Below are 22,521 nucleotides of genomic sequence, written 5' to 3'. Positions count from 1 at the left end.
TGGAGAGAGAGACACCCATTGGGAAGGGCAGTCTCATCCATTAGGAGGACAATTTCACTCATATTAGAGGGACAATCTCATTTATTGAGAGGGCACTCACATTGGGCAGTCTCGCTCTTTTTGAGGGCAGTGACCAATATTGGGAGGGCATTCACTGAGGGCAGCCTCACTCTTTGGAATATGGTCTCACTAATTGGAGGGCAGTCTCACTTCTTTGGGACAGTCTTGCTTATTAATAGACTGTCTCACTCTCATGATCCTCTGACCTCTCTGTCCTACAGACTAGGGACAATTTGGAGATTATCTGCCGGTGTTCTAATACCCTTACTCAGATCGGGCCCAGAGCATCCACTCACATTGGAGGACAGTCTCACCCACTGGAAGGGCACTCTCACATTGGAGGGACAATCTCATTGGAAGGGCACTCATATTGGGGAGCAGTCTCGCTCTTTTGAGGGGAAAATGTAAGATTGTTGCAGCGCACTACAGATATTGCACATATCTGGATTAATAGCAAATATCAATATCCCAAAAAATTAATCAAATAGTGCTCACAGCTGCATTGAAAATCAACCACCCCAGTGTACATCTGCGTTGCCCCAAAGTCGGACATCCTTTGGGGCAGCCAAAGGGTGTGAGCCGTTTGCTGCCGTTCGCTGCTGTTTAGTGATGTTAAAGCTGCTCTATTTCAATCAGAAATCACAAGCCCTTTATCCTCTGCACCCAATTTTCCAACTCTATCTGTCCATGAAATGTCTGTGAATTTACTGTTTAACCCAGTTCTTTAAATTTTAACCATGTATTTTTATAAAACTCTGTGCTCAGGATATACTTGAAAACGAGAGGTAACTCTCAATGAATTACTTCCTGGTAAAACATTTTTATAAATAAAATAAAGTGAAAAAGTACAATTATAGATCAGGCTAAAGTGAGCCTGTGAGCGTATGCAGCATAACCTGCAGTATCCACATGAAAAAACACCAGGACAGTGATAGGTTGAATCAATACCAACGTCCCGAAAAATGTTAGTGCACTGGACTTGCACAGATTCAAAGGAAGTCTTGAAGTCTGAGAGAAGTAAAAGTTACTAATATTTCAAATAATAATAATAATAGCATGTTTTTTTATAGCGCTGCTAGTTATACGTAGCGCTTTACAGAGACATTTTGCAGACACAGGTCCCTCCCCCGTGGAGCTTACAATCTATGTTTTTGGTGCCTGAGGCACAGGGAGATAAAGTGACTTGCCCAAGGTCACAGGGAGCCAACACCGGGAATTGAACCAGGCTTCCCATTTCAAACTCTCAGTGCCACTCAGTGTCTTTTACTCACTGAGCCACCCCCTCTCCCTATCACAAATCACAAAGCAGGAATCCCAGTTTTGGAAGTGGCTCACAGAATAGGCAGCCCAACAGAATTCCAATGCGTTTTGTAGCCTGTAGCTACTTCATCAGGGATAATATTAGAATTTAAAAAAAAAAGCACATCTATTTATACCACTCCCAAGCTGCTGATAGGTCAGAAAAGAGAGATGTGCAAAAGGATGGAAATACATATTTTAAACAAAAAGGCGGCATCTTGTGGCGACATGTTAATATTACAATTATTTCATGTTAAAAATAAAAGGTAAAAATCACGCATTAACCTGGTTTAGAAATGCATTAAACATTTATCTGGCTCAATATGAGAAAATTAAAAAAAAAAAACTATTAATTAAAATGTTTTACCAGGAACTAATATATTGAGAGTTACCTCTCGTTTTCAAGTATGTCCTGGGCACAGAGTTATGATGACAAATTTAGCCACGCCCACTATCACTCCTTTTGACACTTATATACATATATATATAATGTGGTAATGTTTGGAGTTGCTCAGAGCTTGTTGGGTATCTGTGTGTTTATTAACTATGTGCAGCTGGTCTCAGCTGTTCTTGGGCGGTTAGTGGCTCCTCCCCCCCCCCAAGGTTTTAGCTCGCCCCAACCCACTTTCCAAGTTGGCAGGTCAGTTTCATTTTGCAGGGTTACGACAGATCCAATGTGATCATTCTTCCTGCAATTATACAGGTTAATAAGAATTTTAACTCAGGGAGTGTTAGGACCTGCTAACGTTCATGCCTTGAAGTTGGCTGGAAGGCTTAAGACGCTTTGGCCAAAGGGTTGAACTAAATTACCCTTTTTCAAGAGAATATATAGGTATTGTTGTATAGTTAATAAACTACCCTTGACAGGATTTGTATAAAAATGTGGATGGCCAGAATTCAATCTAAAGAGAAAGACTAGATATACAGTAGCTCCAAATGAGAAACGGTCTAAGGAAAGACTGGGTGAGGCTTCAGTTGATAAACATACTGGGCTAGCAGAGTGACAGGATGTCTATATCCTCATTCAACCCCACCAGAATGAAGGTACTTATCTTAAATATCCAGACACATTCTTGTTTCGACAGGGCCTCCTCACACTCTCCCCCCCCCCCCCCTCTATCAACTGGAATAACTTGTATCCCTTTATAGCGAAAATGGGAAGGCTGATGTTGCTTAGTATGTCTTTTGAAATAACAGGATACGCTATGTTTATCAAAACCAGTCCTGATATTGCGCACGTGTTCAAGTATCCTCCCTCTCAATTGCCTCTTGGTTCTCCCTATGCAGTGGAGACCACAGGGGCATTCAAGAGGATACACCACATACATATTGGTACAGGAGATGCAGTCATTAATATCACATTTTTCATTCGTAACCCTAAAAGTGAAAGACTTTCTTGCATGATAAAGAATCTTACATGCTAGGCACTTGCCACATGCAAAATTACCAGAAGGTTTAAAGCATCAAAACATGAAATCTTATATGGTTTTTTATTTTTTTTAAATAAATCAGTTCTTCACTATTAGCTAATAATGACTGTTTTTTATTTTATTCAACTCCTAATGCCATTTTAATGAGTTTTAAAGCTTCCTTTGATTTCTATAGCAGTGTTTAGCCGACTTCCAAAGCAATGCCAGATCTTTGCAACATTTCCTGTTGGTGATAATTCGTCACCAATGTTCCCAACAGTCTGAGCTGCAAACTGTAACAATAGATAATGTCACCTTAGTAATATAAGGATACATTGTAGCTGCTGAGTTACACTGACTGAAGCAGCCATTATGTTAGGCACACAATCAGGATTTTTACAGATTTATAACAGGAGCACCAAACAATTGCCAGCGTAGGTAAGAATGTAGAATTATACATTGTCACATGCTTTACATACTGTATAAAAATAAGAAAAATGTACTATTGCTCGTTAACGCGCAACCAAGTGGGGCGAAAATGTGCTGGTCCAACTAAACCTATGTCACTAGGTGCCAAAACAGTCTTAAAGTTCTGAGATTTCCTGAATATCACCCTAGGAGCTTTGTCCCGGTGGTGGCCTAAAACTGGGTCATTTGCCAGAATTCCCCAATGTTTTTTTTAACAATCTCTTTGATTTTATATCCAGTGAATTGTCGCTCGAGACAAATGGAATTGTGATTTTATCGTTCACTTCTGGCCTCATCTGATTGTTTTCCTAAGTCTTGTCTTTCCTATTAATCAATAATTGATTACAATAGATAGTTCTATCTCTACCAAGCGCTCCATCTAGGATATTCGCCCGATAGCCACTATCGAGAAATGTATTGTAGAGGCTCTGCGACTGATCACCAAAGTCAGAATCTAATCGGAAGTTTCTCTTGAGACGCACGAACTGGCCTACAGGTATATTATTAATCCAGTTCTTATTATGATTACTGGAGGCCACTAAAAAGCTGTAGGTATTCACCGCCTTAAAAAAGGTTCTTGGGGTGACTAGAAATCCAGGCTGAGCTTCCAGGTGTAGATCAAGATAATCTATACTGGAAATATCACTGTGAGATGTAAATTGAGGTTATAGTCATTGGTAAACACACAGAGAGCTCAAACTCCTACACCCACCACATCATGAAGATATATTTATGTCAAAAAAGAGTGCTACTAAGCGTGGCAAATGTATACAACAAAAGACAGGGTGCCCAATGCTACATCCAATATATGGTAATAAGTATAAAGTTTAAATACTTCAATAATAATAATTACTTGGTTATTTAGTTTAACCCTTTGGCCAAAGCGTCGTAACCCTGCATACCAAACGTCAAGGTATAACCAAAAATGTAGGTCCTACACTACACTATGAACCCTTCCCTTTACCTCTGTATGAGGGGAAAGAACCATAGTAGGTCCTGTTCTTGCAGCAAAGTGAAAAGACCTCCCAAGCTAAAAAGGTGAGGAGTGAGCTCTGGGGGGAGGTGCCACCTACCTCCATACAACTGTTACCAGTCAGAAATTGATTAACACACATTCCCAGCGAGCTCAAACTCCTTCACCCACCACATCATGAATATATATTTATGTCAAAAAGAGTGCTAGATGAGCGTGGCAAATGTATACAACAAAAGACAGGGTTGCCCAATGCTACATCCAATTGACAAAACACACTCCTCACCTTTTTAACTTGGGTGCTTAGTACCTGGTGCAAAGGACAAGTGTAGTTGAGTGTCATCTGTATAGCAGTGATAACCCAGGCCATGTCATCTGATTATGTCGCCTTGTGGCAGCATGTGCACTGTGAACAACATAGGAGATAGGATAAAACCCTGTGGCACTCCACATGACAGGGACATTGGTGCAGAGCAGTATACTCCTGAACATACTATCTTTGACCTGTCAGTAAGAAAAGATCTGAACTAGCTGAGAACTCTGCCACCCAGTTCTATTAGGGAATTGAAGAAGAGGGGTCACAGGCTGGAACGGCGCTGGCAGATGTTTTGCATGGTTGAGGACAAACTGAAACTGATTGACCACATCATGAAATACCAGTCCACAATCACTAGTAGGAAGCCAGAGTTCCTGTGAGAGGATTCATTGGATTAATAGCAAATATCAATTTACAAAAAAATAAATCAAATGGTGCTCATAAAGTGAAAAAATATAATTATAGATGAGGCTAAAGTGAGCCGGTGAGAGGATGCAGCATGACCTGCTCTATCTGCATGAATAAAATCAGAACAGCGATAGGTTAAATCAATAGCAACGTCCCGAAAAATGTTAGTGCACTGAAATCAATGTGAAAAAAATTGTTTTGGGAAAAAATATATAATATTTATAGTTTTCCTTATTAGAAAGTCACATCAGTGTGCAAGGAGTCTGCTGCCAGATGGTTCTGCGTCACAGATGTAGGATAAAAACCTAAAAGGACAGCGCACGACTCTCATAGTGATGTATGTCAAGAAAATTGTAATTTGTGTTAAAGGTAAGTAACAACAAAATAAATAAAGTCAGGCTTGTGGTAAAGAACCATGTCAGGCCTCTTCAGGAATCCGTTGAGCGACCCCTGCGTAGCAGTACCCGATCAGATGGTTCCTGATGATCAAAGGTAAAGTCCGCGTGCACTGGATCACTGAACAGCAGCCAAACGGTGAAGAAACAAGTGGTAGTGAGGTCCCCTCACTCCCGGTCCATAGTCGGTTAAGATGCAATGAAGTTTGATCACACACGGGGAAGATTGACTCACTCTCGTCGGCCCGTGCTAGGTCGCAGGATGTTGATGTCACCTCCCACTCACTTTGGAGGGCAGTGTTCCTCCTTTGGAGGGCAGTGTTCCTCCTTTGGAGGGCAGTGTTCCTCCTTTGGAGGGCAGTGTTCCTCTGTTGGAGGGCAGTATTGATCTTTGGAGGGCAGTGACACTCATTGGGAGGTCACTGACTGAGGGTAGCTCACTCACTGGAAAATGGTCTGACTCATTGGAAGACGGTCCAACTTATTTGGGAAGTCTCACTCTTTGGAGAGCAATCGCACTCATAAATAGACTGCCTCTCTCACATGGTCCCCTGACCTCAGTATCCTACAGACTGGGGACACCTTGGAGTTTATCTGCCGGGTTCCATATAATTCTGTGTTTTATACCCTTACTCAGATCGGGCCCGGAGCATATACTTGCCCTCAAGATAGAGCCTAGAGATGAACTCCAGGGATCCAGCACTCCTCATTGACTCCTCCTTCTCACAAAGATTCAGATGCCCACAGGAAAGAACTGAGTTTTAGGATGATAATCCAATGGGCAGTGAAGAGATGCGATTGGTCAATGGATGCTTTAGACTGGCCAATAAAGACACACGATAGGCCAATAGAGAGATGTGATTGGCCAATGGAGTTATGCGAATGGTTAGTGGAGTGTTGTCCCCTCTCTCCTCCCTGCAGGGAGTACCTGGAGAGGTTTGGTGTCCTAGACAGGTGTTACCTAGTGCAAAAGCTCCGAAAGGGGACATTGGCTCTGCTGGTGCTTGAGGACAAGCTCAGCCAATCCTTCCTAGAGGAGCTGATGGGAGGTTCTGCAGGGGGACCCAGATCACGGTGAGCGAGGTGGTGGTAAAGGGGGAAGGGGGATGCCTAAAAGCAGTTGTGAGATTACAAGCATGGACCAATCCCGCTTGCCGTTTATAACCTTATGCTCAGGGGCACTTCCCTCTGATGGGATAAGAGGGCGTCTCACACACGGGATTCCTACAATTTAATAGTCAATATCTACGATTTTATTTCCCAGAATCCTGTGCTTTCCAAGCGCACCTGTGTCCAGTCTCCGGCGCAGAAGTTGCATCGGGAACTGTATGAGTTGGTGGAGCAGCACGGCGGTGTTGGGGGAAGGACTTGGAACGTGATCTCCCCCACACGTGGCAACGTCATGGGGACCTCATCATGCTGAGTGAGGACTGCTTCAGGGACCCCGCGTGAAGGGAGCTGGGTGCGTATGAAATGCATTAAGTGAGCAACCACAGGAGGGTTTGACTGAAGTTTGGGGTTCGAGTGAGGAAATTGAAGTAAAGGGGATTTCTGTAGGGTCTGGGGCTATAGGGGAAGTGAAAATGGTTTCTTTAAGAACTGTGGCTACAGGTGGAGTAATAGGGATTATTTAAGGTCTGGGGCTACAGGGGAAGTAAGGGGAATTTCCATAAAGTCTGGGGAGTAAAGGAAATTTCCATAGGGTCTGGGGCTACAGGGGAAATAAATGGTATTTCTTTAGCAATGCATTGCTAGCGCCTCTGGCAGCAAAGGGGTTAAACCTGTCAGTCTGATTTTTTTTAAACCTCTGTCCGCATTATTATACGTGTCCCTGTTCCTACTGTTCCTATTTCTTACATGAGGTCCATCTTCGACCCCCTGCAGAAGCTGAGCTTTGGTGTGCCGTGGCCTCCTCGCTGGGTGGCAGACGTTTGGCGAAGCAAGGCAGGGTGCGTGGTGACAGGGAGCGGTCCCCCAGAGTCCTCCTGCTACTCGGGGACAGCAGCTGGGTGAAACACGTGGACAATGGCATCAGGTGGGATATCTGTGGCCGAGTAAGTGAGCGTTATGAGCAGGCTTTAATTGACCCTTCCAATACACCAAATGGCTCTCTGGCTCACATCTGATGGTCTGTTTCACTATCCCCAGGTACACTTTTGATGTCACCAAATGCATGTTCTCTCAGCAGGGAACATAGCAGAGGGTGGCGTCACTCTGCTGTTTCGGGGAGGTAGTGGTGGATCTGTATGCAGGTGAGAAGTGTCCTGTGCCCCGTGGAAGCTGTCCCTGCAGGGTGACACAGTGAGGGGCTATGGCATATGGAGTCTGTTCCTCCCCGCGCAGAGTGATACAGACAGAATAGAGAAGGAGAGAGAATATGGGATAAAGAGAGTGACTGAGGGAGTGTGCTGGTGGGATAGAGGAGTAGAAAGGATGAGAGAGAGAAGAGAAAGTGAGAGAGAAGAAAAGAGTGTGCTTAGCCTCTCGGGATAATAATTACATGGGACCGTATATATATGGTTTTTGTCTCAGGCATCGGATACTTCACTCTGCCGTTCCTGGTCCACACCGGCGCCTCCTTTGTCCACGCCTGTCAGTGGAACCCCCACGCCATTACAGCACTGCGGCAAAACCTGAAGCTTAACGGGGTGTCTGAGAAATGCCAGATCCACGAGGGCGATAACAGACAGGTAACAAACTCCCATTGGCCCATGTTTACTAAATTGTGCTCTGCCCCAAGGCACCTTCCGGTGCTGGAAGACATAAAGGCTTAACGGGCATACCCTTCGATTTATTTTTTTACCCCACCTAAGAAATGGACACAACACTGTTTCTTGTGGAAGTAAAAATAAGGCAGCAGCTTTATTTCTTTCACAACATGTAAACCGTTAGCCAGCCCGCGGGTCACTGTACTGCATACAGACGAACCAGTGCGTCTGCATACAGACTGCACATAAACTTTCATCTCGTAACAAGGTGGGAAGTTTTCAATAGCTGCACACGGTGTACTTTCCGGTGCAGATAGCTGTGTAATGAAATAGTTTGAACTGGATAACTATTCTGGACCCAGGCTCACTTGTAGCATGTGAGTAGATCTGTGTAACTTAACTCATCCCCCTTTTAAAGCACACAAAGTCCTTCTATTTTCTTCAACTTTATTGAGTGGAGTTAACAGAAATATAAACGTTCTTGCATGTGGATTGTGATAGCAAATGTCTCTTGTCAGGAGAATTAACCTTGTGAGATGAAGATGCTCTGCTATGGGGGGGGAGTGCTTCTCTGAGGGGAAGGTGAAAAGGAATGCCTTTCTAAGGGAGCAGTGGAAGATGTGTCTTACTCACTGTCTGCTGACAAAAGAGAACACACTTTCCAGACAGGAACAAGCCAAGGGGAATAACAATATACAGAGAAGGGCAGGGGGAGAGGGCTAAACCAATCTCAACTATGAGCATTGGGAGTTTGCCAAGGCAACTGACTAGTGGCTTGCAGAAAAGTTGATATGTAACAACTATGTTGCAATTTACACAGCACTGGCTGCTTAGAGCAGGGGAAACCATGAAACTTTCCCTGGGGAGAGCTGGCAGCCCGAGAGCAGAAAAAATACACAGAAAAGAATCAATCCTGTTCCAGGACAATAATAACTCTTTGATAAAGTGCCGGAAGGTGTGAAACGCGTTAGAGGTTTTTATTGCCTATCCTCCATGCTTGTTTTTATGCTGCCTCGAGCCAAATAAATCTATTTTATTTTTACTTATTGTGCTCTAGCCCTTACCCTTTTTCTCAAGCAGTGCCCCGCCACCCTCTCTCTCTCTACATGGGATTCTTTCCATATATACATAGTACTGTAAGCATTAGAAGAATGAAGATGATCGATGTCAGCGCTGCTCCTTTGATGACAGACTCACCAGGTAGGTAAATAAAATCAATTTATTAAGTCTACATAAAACAGATACTAGAACACAACAAAAAAGACCTCCTCCCACGCGTTTCGCCCTTTCTCAAGGAGTATGACAAAACATGAAGGGAGGGTGTTATTTATAACTCCCTTCTAATGGTTCACTAATGTGTTGCACCTAATTGATTGACATTTATGCAAATTTCAACACACAGGACTCCTATCAAAATCACATTAAGTACATCATAGAAAAGAAAACCTGAATGTATATATCATATTAGATTTCTTATAGTATCTTGATCTATACCAACACAATATTATACAGAATCACATAAAATGTATCGAATAACCACAATTAACTGAAAATAAACAAAAACAATTTTGAAAATCATTTGTTGTATACAAAAGACACAGCAACATTTAAGGCCATTGTATAATATATATGACCCTATTAACCACTTATTGACGGCAGGTTAATTAAATTATATACCTATATATCATTATTTGGTTGTTTATAACATGATATGATAACATAACACAACCAAAATGATAAAAGAGGGGGAGGGGGAGGGGGGGGGGAAGGGGGGAAAGTGAGGGGGGAGGTGGGGGGGAGGGAGGAAGGGGAAAGAGGAAAGAGGAGTGTGGAACATGAAACAGTAATATCCATAATAATCTGTAGGGATCACAGAAATACCTACAGGTCCCATTCTGTATTGAGACCCTTGGGTATTAATGTATCAATGGTGAAGATCCAGAACGCTTCGCGTTGGTAAAGAATCCTGGATCTGTCTCCACCGCGTTTATGAGCTTTGACAAGCTCTAAAACAATACATTTGAAATTTTTGAGACTTCCAGACTGATATTCCTTAAAGTGATTAGACACGGGATGTGTAATATCTAAACTTTTTATATGTCTAATATGTTCCAACATTCTTATTTTAAATAAGCGGGTAGTTAGGCCCACATATCGTTTATTGCATCCGCAAGTAATCATGTAAACAACATGGTCTGTATTGCATGTCACAAATGACAGAATTTTATATTCTTTAGTAAGTTCTGTATTAGTAAAAGTATTAATTTTTTGAACATATTGACATATTTTACATTTCCCGCATCTAAAACATCCTTTTAGGTCTGGAAATAACGTATTTTGATACTCATTCTTATCTGAAATCATGCTAGGTGATACCAAGCTACCCAATGTGTATGCTTTTTGAAAAACAAATTTAGGGTCCATGGAAACCATATCCTTTAGAAGTACATCAGTTTTTAGGATAGTCCAATGCTTCCTAATAATGGACTTAATATTGTTAGCCTGGCGGCTGTATTTGGTAATAAAAAATGGAGATTCACATTTCTTATTGTCAGATGTAGAATAATCCTGTTTCACATGATTAAAATTTGAAAGATCAACATTAATAAGATCCTCTCTTGATCTATTCCTGGCTTTAGTATAGGCCCATTTGACAGATCGTAAGTCATAGCCTCTGTCAACAAACCTCATAAGAAGCTCATAAGAAGCTTTATCAAAATGTTCCATAGTTGAACAGTTCCTCTGTAAACGAAGGAACTGTCCATATGGTAACCCCTTAATTAGACTGAGGCTATGAGAGCTCGAAGCATGTAGCAATGTGTTCCTTGAATTGGGTTTGCGGTAGATATTATTATAAACATGATTGTCCATACCCATATAAAGACACAAGTCCAAGAAATGTATACGGTGATGGTGATATTGATGTGTAAATGATAAATTCAGGGTGTTAGTGTTGAGATAAGTGAAAAAATCATGCAATTGTGAAACAGTGCCAGACCAAACTAAAATAAGATCAACTATATAATGGTGATATGTGATAATGTGATGTCGATAGGGGTTCATATCTCCAAACACGTGGGTATGTTCCCACCACCCCATAAAGAGGTTGGCATAGGAAGGCGCAAACGATGACCCCATGGCCGCCCCCCCTCCCTCCCCCTCTTTTATCATTTTGGTTGTGTTATGTTATTATATTATGTTATAAACAACCAAATAATTATATATAGGTATATAATTTTATTAACATGCAGTCAATAAGTGGTTAATAGGGTCATATATATTATACAATGGTCTTAAATGTTGCTGTGTCTTTTGTATACAACAAATGATTTTCAAAATTATTTTTGTTTATTTTCAGTTAATTGTGGTTATTCGATACATTTGATGTGATTCTGTATAATATTGTGTTGGCATAGATCAAGATACTACAGTATAAGAAATCTAATATGATATATACATTCAAGTTTTCTTTTCTATGATGTACTTAATGTGATTTTGATAGGAGTCCTGTGTGTTGAAATTTGCATAAATGTCAATCAATTAGGTGCAACACATTAGTCAACCATTAGAAGGGAGTTATAAATAACACCCTCCCTTCATGTTTTGTCATACTCCTTGAGAAAGGGCGAACTCGCCCGAAACGCGTGGGAGGAGGTCTTTTTTGTTGTGTTCTAGTATCTGTTTTATGTAGACTTAATAAATTGATTTTATTTTACCTACCTGGTGAGTCTGTCATCAAAAGAGCAGCGCTGACATCGATCATCTTCATTCTTGTTTATCTCTGGATCGTGGTCGCGCAGGAAGTGCGTCATACACCCCTTCAGGTACCACATGACCGGGAGACACAGAGGGGACGGACTCTCGTGAGCTGCGTGAGCTCTATCCGTGGGCTGCTGCGATTGCGGCCGCTGGCCCCACATGGGAAGCGGGTCTGCAAGTGGCTCTTACCCCGCATCTCCAAACGGTCTTTTCCTGCTCCGCATATACTCTTTATCTAGCTAAGACAGCTGTGGGAGTTACCCTTGAGTGGACAGACGGTTCCCTTCGATATCTACTGTAAGCATTAGCATCATTGTATTATAGTGCGACGGTTCATTAACAATGTATAGAGATACTCAGTATTATTATACAGTGCATCATGTTCATTATCAGGAGGCTGGTGGGCTCGGTCGCTGACACTCCCAGTGCCAGAAGAGAAACCCAAGCAGAACTATCGGGGGGAAGCAGAAGATCGTACGGATAACGAAGATGATCATTTTCTTTCTTTGCTCCATCTGATCATCTGGAAAACAAAGAGAATTTTATATATAAATCCAGGTAACTTTGCTCCTATGTGGGACTGACCCTTTAAACCATTAAACACATCACTGTCATTAGGTCACTTTGCTCATTCAGTGGCGAGAAAAAGTTTGTGAACCCCCTTAGGAATTTCACAAATTTCAAACCTAAAATGTTATTAGATCTTAATCTAAGTTCTAATAATAGGTAAAGATAACCTGACCAAACAAATAACACAAAAACATGATACTTTTTCGAACATTTATTTATCCACAAATTATTCAACATTCAATACCTGTGTGTGAAAAAGTATGTGAGCCTTTAGATTCAGTACCTGGTGGCGACCACTTTAGCAGCAATGACTGCAACCAAGCTTTTCTTGTAACTGCTGGTCAGTCTCATCGGTTTTGATGAATTTTGGCCCATTCCTCCTTACAGAACTGCTTCACCTCAGTGACATGTGAGGGGTTTCTTGCAGGTCCTGCCACAACATTTTTATGGGGGTTTATGTCCAGACTTTGACTAGGCCATTCTAAAACGGGAATTTTCTTCTTCTGCGGCCATTCTTTTGTAGATCTGCTTGTATGTTTAGGATCATTGTCTTGCTGCATGACCCACTTTAACTTCAGCTCACTTATGGATGGTTTGACATTCTCCTCTAGAATCTTCTGAAACAATGCAGAGTTCATGGTTGCGTCAATGATGGTAAGGACCAATACCGGTCCTGAGGCAGCAATGCAGCCCCAAATCCTCACACTCCCACCACAATGCTTGACGGGTGGGATGAGGTTCTTCTGTTCGAGCGCAGTGTTTACTTTTCGCCAAACATAATGCTTCTTATTGAGGCCAAAAAGTTCTACCTCTGACTTGTCTGTCCAGAGAACATTGTTCCAGAATTGTTCTTGTGGATCATCTATGTGCTCTTTGGCAGACCTCAGACGGGAAGCAATGTCCTTTTTAGAGAGCAGTGGTTTTCTCCTGTCAATTTTTCCACGAACACCATTCTTGTTCAGTCTTTTTCTGATAGTTGTCATGAACACTTACATTAGCCAAGGCGAGAGTGGCCTGCAGATCCTTGGCCGTTACTCTGGGGTTCTTTGTGACTTCCATGGATGATTTGTCGGTTTATTCTTGGTAGAGATTTTGGTAGGACGACAGCTCCTGGATAGGGTGACTGTGGTCTTGAACTTTCTACATTTGTAGACAGTGGATTGGTGGAGCCCCAAATCCTTAGAAGTGGTTTTATAACCCTTTTCATGGTGAGCATCAGTAACTGCTTTTCTGAGGTTCTCAGAGATTTCTTTTGATTGTGGTATGAAGTGTTTCCACACACCTGTATGGTGAACACCAAACTCACAAAGTTTCGGATCTTTATATAGGATGGGGCCTCCCAAACTCACACCTGAAGATCTACCTAATTATTTAAACACATGATTCTAATTATCCCCTTTAATTTAGCTGATAAAACCAGGAGTTTCATTTACTTTTGCACATACCCTGACTCTTAATTACTTATTGTTTGTCTAATTCATACATCATTTTGTTTCAAAAGGCATGAAATTGGTTGGATATTTAAAAAAAAAGACTGGTTTTGATTCAAGATTATCTTGGAAAAACTAGGGAATATCAGTTATTATCATTGGGATTCACAAACTTTTTCTCGTCGCTGTACGTGGGACTGACCTTTTAACCCATTAAACACGTCACTGTCACTAGGTCACTTTGCTCCTACATGAGACAGACACTTTAATTAGTCCTTTCGTGATTTCTGTAGTGACTATATACCAGAAGATGTCATATTGTCATGTACCCATACACTGATATTCTTCTTAATTATATATTTAAAGTCCTATGTGGTAACAAGGAAAGTCCCACTGTCATTAAGCTGGATATCCTTCACTAATAAGGATGCATTTTCACGGTAGAACTTCACTCGTCCTTAATGCATTGGGAATATGCTGGTTTTCCCAGAGCTCTGAGTGGGAAAACCTTTAGCGTTGGGGAACCCGTTATGACCAGAGTGATAGACAATGGAACGGTTACTGATTGTCCACTCTATGGACAGCCAGCGGGAGTTGGGATGCGTGATGGTGTAGGAGGTTGCAAGGACGACGGACTGACCAGCAGTGACATTGATAGATTCTTGATGGACAATGAGCTCAGCTCCTGCGGAAGCAAAAACTCTGCATGTCACATACATGCCCTGTCATTAGGTCACTGTCATTAAGTCACTTTGCTCCTACGTGGGGCTGACCCTTTAACCCATTAAACTCATCACTGTCAGTAGGTCACTTGGCTCCTACAGTACATGCGACTAACCCTTTAACCTATTAAAGACGTCATTGTCATTAGGCCACTTTGCTCCTATTTGGAACTGACCTTTTAAGCCATTAAACATGTCACTGTCATTAGGTCACTTTGCTCCTATGTGGGATTGACTCTTTAATTAGACCTTTTGTGATTTATGTAGTGACTACGTACCAGGAGATGTAGTATTCTCATGTACCCACACACTGATATTCTTCTTGATTATATATTTATTGTCTTGTAGGGTAACTACGTAAATCCCACTGTCATTAAGCTGGAAATTCGTCAGTAATAAGGAGGCATTTTCAGGGTAGAACTGCACTCGTCCTTGATGTGTCGACGATATGCTGGTTTTCCCAGAGCTCCGAGTGGGAAAATGTTGAGCGTTGGTGAAGCCTTTATGACTGGAGTGATAGACAATGGAACGGTTACTGATTGTCCACTCTATTGTCAGCCAGTGGGAGTTGGGATGTGTGATGGTGTAGGAGGTTGCGAGGAGGATGGACTGACCAGCAGTGACATTGATAGATTCCTGATGAACAATGAGCTCAGCTCCTGCGGAAGCAAACATTTTGCATGTCACATACATGTCCTGTCATTAGGTCATTGTCATTAAGTCACTTTGCTCCTACATGGGACTGACCCTTTAACCCATTAAACACAATCACTCTCATTAGGTCACTTTGCTCCTACGTGGGATTGACTCTTTAATTAGTCCTTTTGTGATTTATGTAGTGACTACGTACCAGGAGATGTAGTGTTCTCATGTACCCACACACTGATATTCTTCTTGATTATATATTTATTGTCTTGTAGGGTAACGACGTAAGTCCCACTGTCATTAAGCTGGAGATTCTTCAGTAATAAGGAGGCATTTTCAGGGTAGAACTCCACTCGTCCTTGATGTATCGGCGATATGCTGGTTTTCTCAGAACTCCGAGTGGGAAAATGTTGAGCGTTGGTGAAGCCTTTATGACTGGAGTGATAGACAATGGAATGGCTACTGATTGTCCACTCTATCGTCAGCCAGCGGGAATTGGGATGTGTGATGGTGTAGGAGGTTGCGAGGAGGACGGACTGACCAGCAGTGACATTGATAGATTCCTGATGGACAATGAGCTCAGCTCCTGCGGAAGCAAAAACTCTGCAGGTCACTTACATGTCCTGTCATTAGGTCACTGTTATTGTCACTTTGCTCCCACATGGGAATGACCCCTTAACCACGTCACTGTCATTAGGTCACTTTGCCCTTATGTGGAATTGACCTTTTAACCCATTATACACGTCACTGTCGACTTCCGGTGGGCGGACCTTAGCAATAGCCGCTTTTTAGATTAGCTCCCAATAGCAAAGAGTCACATAACGGGAGTAAAACCTCACTAAAAGCCGAGAGACACCGGGGGTAATCTGGCAGACGACGGGACAAAAACAAACATCACACAGCTCTCTGCCACACATTAAACACACGGAGTCATACCACACACGCATCCAGTCAGTGAATCAAGATGGTAACGGTGTGTGAGAAGTTGACCGGAGCAGGCGGAAACGCAGGCAAGAACAAGCCAACCAGATAACAAAGACAAACAAATCCACAAAGACTTACATCCAAGCTGCACATATACCGGCACACATGGAAAAGGAGACCCGAGCTGCAGTGAAGGGTCCCCTCCCTCTTGGAAGGGGGAAACGGACCGAAGTGGGTGGTAGATGCACAGCGGCAGGCTGAGGAACACAGCAGCATGTGAGCTGGAGGACACGGAGGAGGCATGTGATGCACGGCTGTAGACACGAGAGGAGCGGCCAGGACGCCTCAAACCAAAGATCAAACGCAGCTACGTGGATCATCTAAAGGCTGTAAAACAATGGGAGGCCCTGGGGAGGACAAGTAGGGGAAGCCTGGTAATGGGGAGCCAGGCCCAAGACAGTGGCAGGGAAGGAAACAGAGAAGGACATTCCACTCCGCCTCGCGCACCCTGCCTATATAAGCCCAGAGAGGGAGGTAACGAGGAAACTGTCCCCCACACACTGCCCCTCCCCTGCAATAACCTCATGGGAGGAAAACGTGGCCCATCAGCAGGAGGGGGTAGAAGGGGGTGAGGCGGGAGGTGCTAGGAGACATGTAGGGGAGGCGTGTCAAGAGACAACCATCCGGCCAAATGGGAAAAGGCCCGGCAGACGCCCCACGTAGCAAAACAGTGGGAGGTGCCTGTGGGGAGTGATCTGACTCCTGGCATGCCATCCCGGGTGGGTGGCAGGACATGAGATGTGTGCCGACCTGCTACAATAAGAGCTGCAACATGATGAGAACTACTTAGAAGAGGCCACGGAATTGACTTGGGCCTTAAGAGCTTGCAAGCAGTCTAGCAGGGTACACCAACCTAAAAGACACCAATGCTTAATAACACAGCCCTACAGCAGCATAACAGCTCTGGCCCTGGTCTTACCCTGTCCTCTGTTGCTTCTGTTTCGTCTCTGTACTGAGGGCAGACTTGCACTGACCGAGATAAACCTACCATAAGTCTGGAAGTAATTACAGTGCTGGCAGAGTTCATACAAACAACAATTATACTCAAAACGAAAGACCTAAGATATCTTAAAATGTTACTCTATCCTATTCCACACAACCCCAAAAGTATAGTATAGTTGTATAAATAAAGAGCGACAAAAGGCAACTCAACAACGAAATCATTACCATGGACAAAGCACACACTACCAGGAAAACTAAGACAAATGACAAGAAAACAAAGAGATGAGCTATTCCAGCCACGCAAACCCCAAACCTACCTGAGGAGGAAGGCCAATGCAATACAGTGCCAGAAATAAAAGACCAAGCAATGACACGCGCAGAAGCCACAGCTAAAGAGGTCATGAAATTCATCTCCCGCTCTTCGAAGAGAAGATCACAAACACATAATGCAAGAAACCCTAGCACAAATTTACTTGCACGGGCAAAAACTAGAGGAAGAAGAAAGCAGAACCCAAGGAAGTGAAACAGGGCTCCAAAAACGGCAACTCAAATTTGAACCACAAAATAAAACCATAGCAACAATGCAAGAAAAATGAAAGGATCTGGAGAACAGAGGCCGCGGAAACTATTGACGAATTATAGGTGTGCCGAAGTCTGTAAAAGGACGTGATCTAAAATTCACGCTAACAAAAGGGCTGCCGCGGGCGCTGAAAACACCAGAAGATCTAACAATAGAAAGGGCGCACAGAATAGGCCCTGAAAGAATTCAGGGTAACGCAGGACCACGGCCAGTCATCCTGAGATTCCTCAACTATGCAGACAGAGCGGGCAATTCTCGTGGCATACAGGAAAAGCTCAGACCTGCAACATGAAGGCAATAAACTCCGGCGCTTCCAGGACTTCTCAGCCCAAGTAGCTTCAAAACGAAGAGAGTTCTCCCCACTGCGAAAAACCACACCAAAAAGGTAAACCATTTGCACCTCTACACCCGGCCAGACTGAGGGTGATGGCGGGTAACAAGGTACTACTCTTTGACCCGCCCGAGAAGGCACAAACCCACTTTAAAGTAGTAGTAAACCCAGAGCAGAAAATACCATGAATGAAATGAGCTGAAGAGCTAGTTGGGTTGCTGAGCAAAGGACATTAAAATTGTCACGGGCCACATTACGTGGCATACAACCAGGGCCGGCCCATCCATTAGGAGAATCTAGATGGTTGCCTAGGGCACAAAGGTCCTAGGGGCGCATTAATAATAATCGCACCCCCTGCAGCCCCGGTAGCTACGCCCAACGGCGGATTTACAAATTCGCTGCCCTTAGGCACTTGTCTGGGTCTGCCGGCCTGCTTCTACTTCAGAATTCAGCCTCAAATGACGCCGCGGACGTCACCAACGTGACGACGCACGGCGTCTCATTACCAGGATAACGCGCCATGTCACGGTTTCCATGGCAACAAGACGCCGTGTGACGTCCGCCGCGTCATTTGACGCTCGATTTTGAAGGAGAAGCAGGGCAGCAGAATGGAGGAAGCCGGCACGGGTAACACAGAATACAACTGGGGCGCAAATTTTAAGTTTCACCTAGAGCGCATGAAACCCTTGCGCCGGCCCTGCATACAACCACTAGTTACAGCCTGTTGCCTGTCAGTTACGATATAAGTTATGGAACAACGTCAGGCCGGGTCCGTGGTTCTTGCACTCCTCCCTGCGGAAACAAACCCCTTTGAGGAAGCCTCTCGCTGGTAAGGCGAACCTCGAACCCTACACAAATATTAGCAGCAAGAAACCTGAAACCCCAGAGGGGTTAGGTTGAATGCCGATGCAACATATAACCAATACAGACGACAGAGACACCCGGGCGCAGGTTTCCGAGAGCAGGGCTATAGCTAGGGGGCTGGGGAGCTTCCTCTATCCTGATTGGCTGCTGCTGGGTAATGCAGCCAATCAGAAGATGGTGTCAGTAGCCCTGGGGGTGTGGCCAAGGAGAGGAGGAAACAGCATGGAGCCGAGAGGGGTGGGTGTGTGTCTAGTGCGCGTAGCACCTTTCACCATTGTGTCCAGTATTTTTGAAGAAGTCACCTGACAGCCCTAGTCTCGAGTATACAATCAGACGTGGGCCCCAAAGCGAGACAGAGAAAATCATATAATAGTAGTGCGAGGCTAGCTTTCGTGAGAGATCCTGCTGCTGTGACTGCATGACACCCTGTGTCACATTGATCTTGACTGTGTGCGCTGCCTGATCTGCTCCTCTGGGATAATCAGTGCAGTCAGCGGGATCCGCTCTGTCGGATATGTGGTGCCGGCCTGCTTACGTATGGTGAGAGAGGGGATGGAAGGGGGAGAAAGGGGATGGAAGGGGGAGAGTGAGAGAGGGCTCATCCAAGACAGACCAATCAGGGCCATGGGCGGTGACCATGCTTTAGGACTGCCCACATGGGCGGGTTTAAGGAGAGTGGGAAATTTAAACGGACCAATGGGAATCCAGCCAATGGGGCTAGGACCCAGGCCTCGGATTCCAGTTTCAGCCCGATAGCTCCCGCGGAGATAGGCGCCTCACTGTCGTGGATGAATAATGGCTCCCCTCTTGGAGAATGTGTTCCCCCGACATGAGTCCTTGCCCTCCCCCACTTCCCCAGTTCCCAAGCACTTTACCTAGCCCAAAACAGATAACAGCTCCAGGTTTCATTGTGTGCTGACCGGGCTGAGTGAATTTCCAGCTCACCACACAACAAAATACACACAGCACAATAAACAAGGGTAATAAACGGTCTTACATGGGGAAATCAAAACACGTATTGGGCAGCCATTTTGATTACCTAAGATAACCAGGTTAACCTATTGCATAGGTCGCCATCTTAACAGGTAGGGGCAACCAGCGGGCGTAACCACACTCCATATAACTGCTCCCTATAACTCCTACCTATAACCTCTCCCTGAACCCCCCTATAACCTCTCCCTAAACCCCCATTGCCCAATAGTAATAAACACTGTTACCTATAAGCTGCAGCACATATTCCCTGCTGTCCTCACTGACTGGGTTTGTTACCCCGACACTGAATCTCCTCCCATCGTCTCCTCTCTGCGCACTCGGGATAAGCAGAGTCCTGTTCCCGTTACTCAGCTGGTATCTGGCAGGGAGAGCGCCCCCATCCACCTCCCAGGTCACGGTGGTCTCTTCCCCAGAGAACAGGACGTGCAGAGAGACGTCCGAACCCGGCAGGCTGGAGTTACTGGTTATTTGGGAGATTACGACTGGGTCTGAAACGGTATCAGGAGAATGTCAGTGACCCTCTGATCTGGGTCAATATCTGGCAGACATATAGAGCACCCACAAGCTCATATTGAACACCCAAAATAACCACAACATATATATAAGCGTATAAGTGTCACAGAGGAGTGCTACTGAGCATGGCAATATACCTTTAAAACCAGAGACAAACATGAAACACAGACAGAGCTCAATGCACATCCAGCGAAACTTTATACATGGTACAGTGCCTAAATATACATGTGTAGCCTGGAGTTCCCGTGGCTCCTGGAGACCCCCCTCCTCTTCTGCAGCGCGGTCGCGGGTGTCGACGGACCCGACGGCTGCTTCCAAGGGTGGGGGCCGGAGCAGGGAGCAGCGCGTCTTCCCCTGCATACGGCCAGTTGCCGGGGACGCGATCGGGCCGTTGCTAAGGCCGCGGTCCCGTCGCTAGGGTCCCGGCGGCTAGCAAAGAGGGCGCCGCCATTGAAGAAAGACTCGCGCATGCGCAGTGATCGCGCAGGCAAGGCCCCAGAGCTAGGGAGAAGTCGCGCGAGAGTAGGGAAGGTAGTGAGAGAATCACGGCAGCCCCCAACAGCTTGCGCAGGCGCAGGGCAGTGGATAGAAAGCCCGCGAAGCCCTAGCCTATTAGGGAAGGCTCTGAGCAGGGACTACGAGTCCCATGAGCCTCTGCGTGCCCCACGTGATGCCAGGGAGCCAATAGGGCTTAGGATCTCCAGGCAGGCAAGTGGATACAATTCGCGCGCTGAGCCCACGCTAGTCAGTCAGAGCCAGGAGCAGCCCAGGGAAGAAGGTAGGGTACAGGCGTCAGGGACTCCCTGTACTAGGCCAGCACCCCCAGGGCCCGAGATAGCTCTGAGTTACCCCTATATAGTGAGTGTTGCCAGGGACTGCCCTAGGTTAAGGGACCCTGTCACTCAGGTTTGTCAGTTGGAGCAGGGGAGCTGTGAGGGAAGGAAGGGTGCGGGGACAGAGTGCAGCTCCTGCACCCAGATAGGTACCCACACCCCAGGTAGGCCCCAACTCCCCACTAGGTTAGTGGGTAAATGCTGAGGGAGGCCCAAGATAGGGACGCTGCCCTTAGTGTTAGTGTGCTGTCTTGTCAGGGTCACGGCTGTCAGTACCGTGGGGCCTGACAGGCAGGCACAGTGTTGCACAGCACGTTGGCTGTCAGCATCCAGTAGGTTGCAGCGCGTTACTGCAAGTGCTGGAAGTACTAGACGTAGTTAGTCAGGACTGCGAAGGCTAGTTGTAGGGATAGAGTAGAACCGGGGACAGTTAGGGGAGCGAGGCAGGCTATTAACCCCTTAGGTCACAGATAGGTTCTCACCCCCATTTGCGGTACTATAGGGACAGGCCCTAGGTTAGGGTTCCTGTCACGTTAGTGCCAAGTGTTAGTTAGGGACTCAACGGATGCTGCGGTTCCTGTGAAGCAGTTCGGACCCACGTTGGGGTCCACAGAGACTATTCCAGAGTGGGATCGCCCTGGCGGTCCGCGTGCCAGGAGTTCTGTTGGAGGATCAGAAGGAGTCATCGCACGACTGATCCTTTGTGAAGTGTTGCTGACCCGAGCACCGGAGTGCTCGGCAGGTACCTACAGTCATAAGTGCACCACCGGGCCCTTAGTGTAAATTGTGACTGCGCAGTCACCCAAGTTCTCTCCAAGAGTGCGGGACATTGGGTGGGGATTCTCGGGACACTGGGTGGGATCACCTGGTGTTGGGGAAGCGTCCTGCGCGACGCAGTAAGTGTCTCCTCTAGAGAGGGACACAGGTTATTATGATATTGCCATGATATGTTGTCGTGTCTGTTAGTAAAGTCACTAGTTATTATACATCCCTGTGTATTGGTTATTTGTATGTGTCCTGCGAGGAACCACTCCCCCTATGGTGGGAGCCATCGCAGGTGGAGGCGCTGCATCAAGTAAGTGGTTGTCCATAGTATTGTAATTGCCCCAGGTTCCCCAAGGCGGAAGCTCAGCCCTCCTGTGAGCCAACAGGTAACGCACCAAACACCGAGTAACACTGTATGTTTCTCTGCACCCACCGTGTAATCTGCGATTGGGGGGGGGGGAAACCCGTTACACATGTATAGATATCTATTAAATAAAATGGTCTTTTAGTTTAACATTTTGGCCAAATTGTTGTAAGCCCCTGAGCAACTGCAC

The 22,521-nt window shown here is 45.2% G+C and overlaps 1 protein-coding gene and 1 pseudogene across 1 annotated transcript in view; one reads left to right on the top strand and one right to left on the bottom strand.

The window, feature by feature from the left end:
* Positions 1–4,821: 4,821 nt before the first annotated feature.
* LOC142467232 (tRNA wybutosine-synthesizing protein 2 homolog) lies at positions 4,822–18,943 on the top strand (annotated as a pseudogene).
* The window catches only part of LOC142467231 (uncharacterized), a 9,772-nt gene continuing 1,956 nt past the window's right edge, over positions 14,706–22,521 (bottom strand). Inside the window, exons 2-4 of the mRNA XM_075572664.1 lie at positions 20,081–20,344; positions 15,368–15,748; positions 14,706–15,176 (exon numbers count right to left, since the gene is read on the bottom strand). Of these exons, the coding sequence (XP_075428779.1) occupies positions 14,788–15,176; positions 15,368–15,748; positions 20,081–20,344 (1,034 nt within the window). The 3' untranslated portion in view covers positions 14,706–14,787. The remainder of the gene's footprint in view (positions 15,177–15,367; positions 15,749–20,080; positions 20,345–22,521) is intronic.

Source organism: Ascaphus truei, chromosome 16, assembly GCF_040206685.1.
Source record: "Ascaphus truei isolate aAscTru1 chromosome 16, aAscTru1.hap1, whole genome shotgun sequence".
NCBI classification, from domain to species: domain Eukaryota; kingdom Metazoa; phylum Chordata; class Amphibia; order Anura; family Ascaphidae; genus Ascaphus; species Ascaphus truei.
The sequence above is the reverse complement of the archived record's forward strand: the minus strand, read 5'-3'. Positions and strand labels throughout refer to the sequence as shown.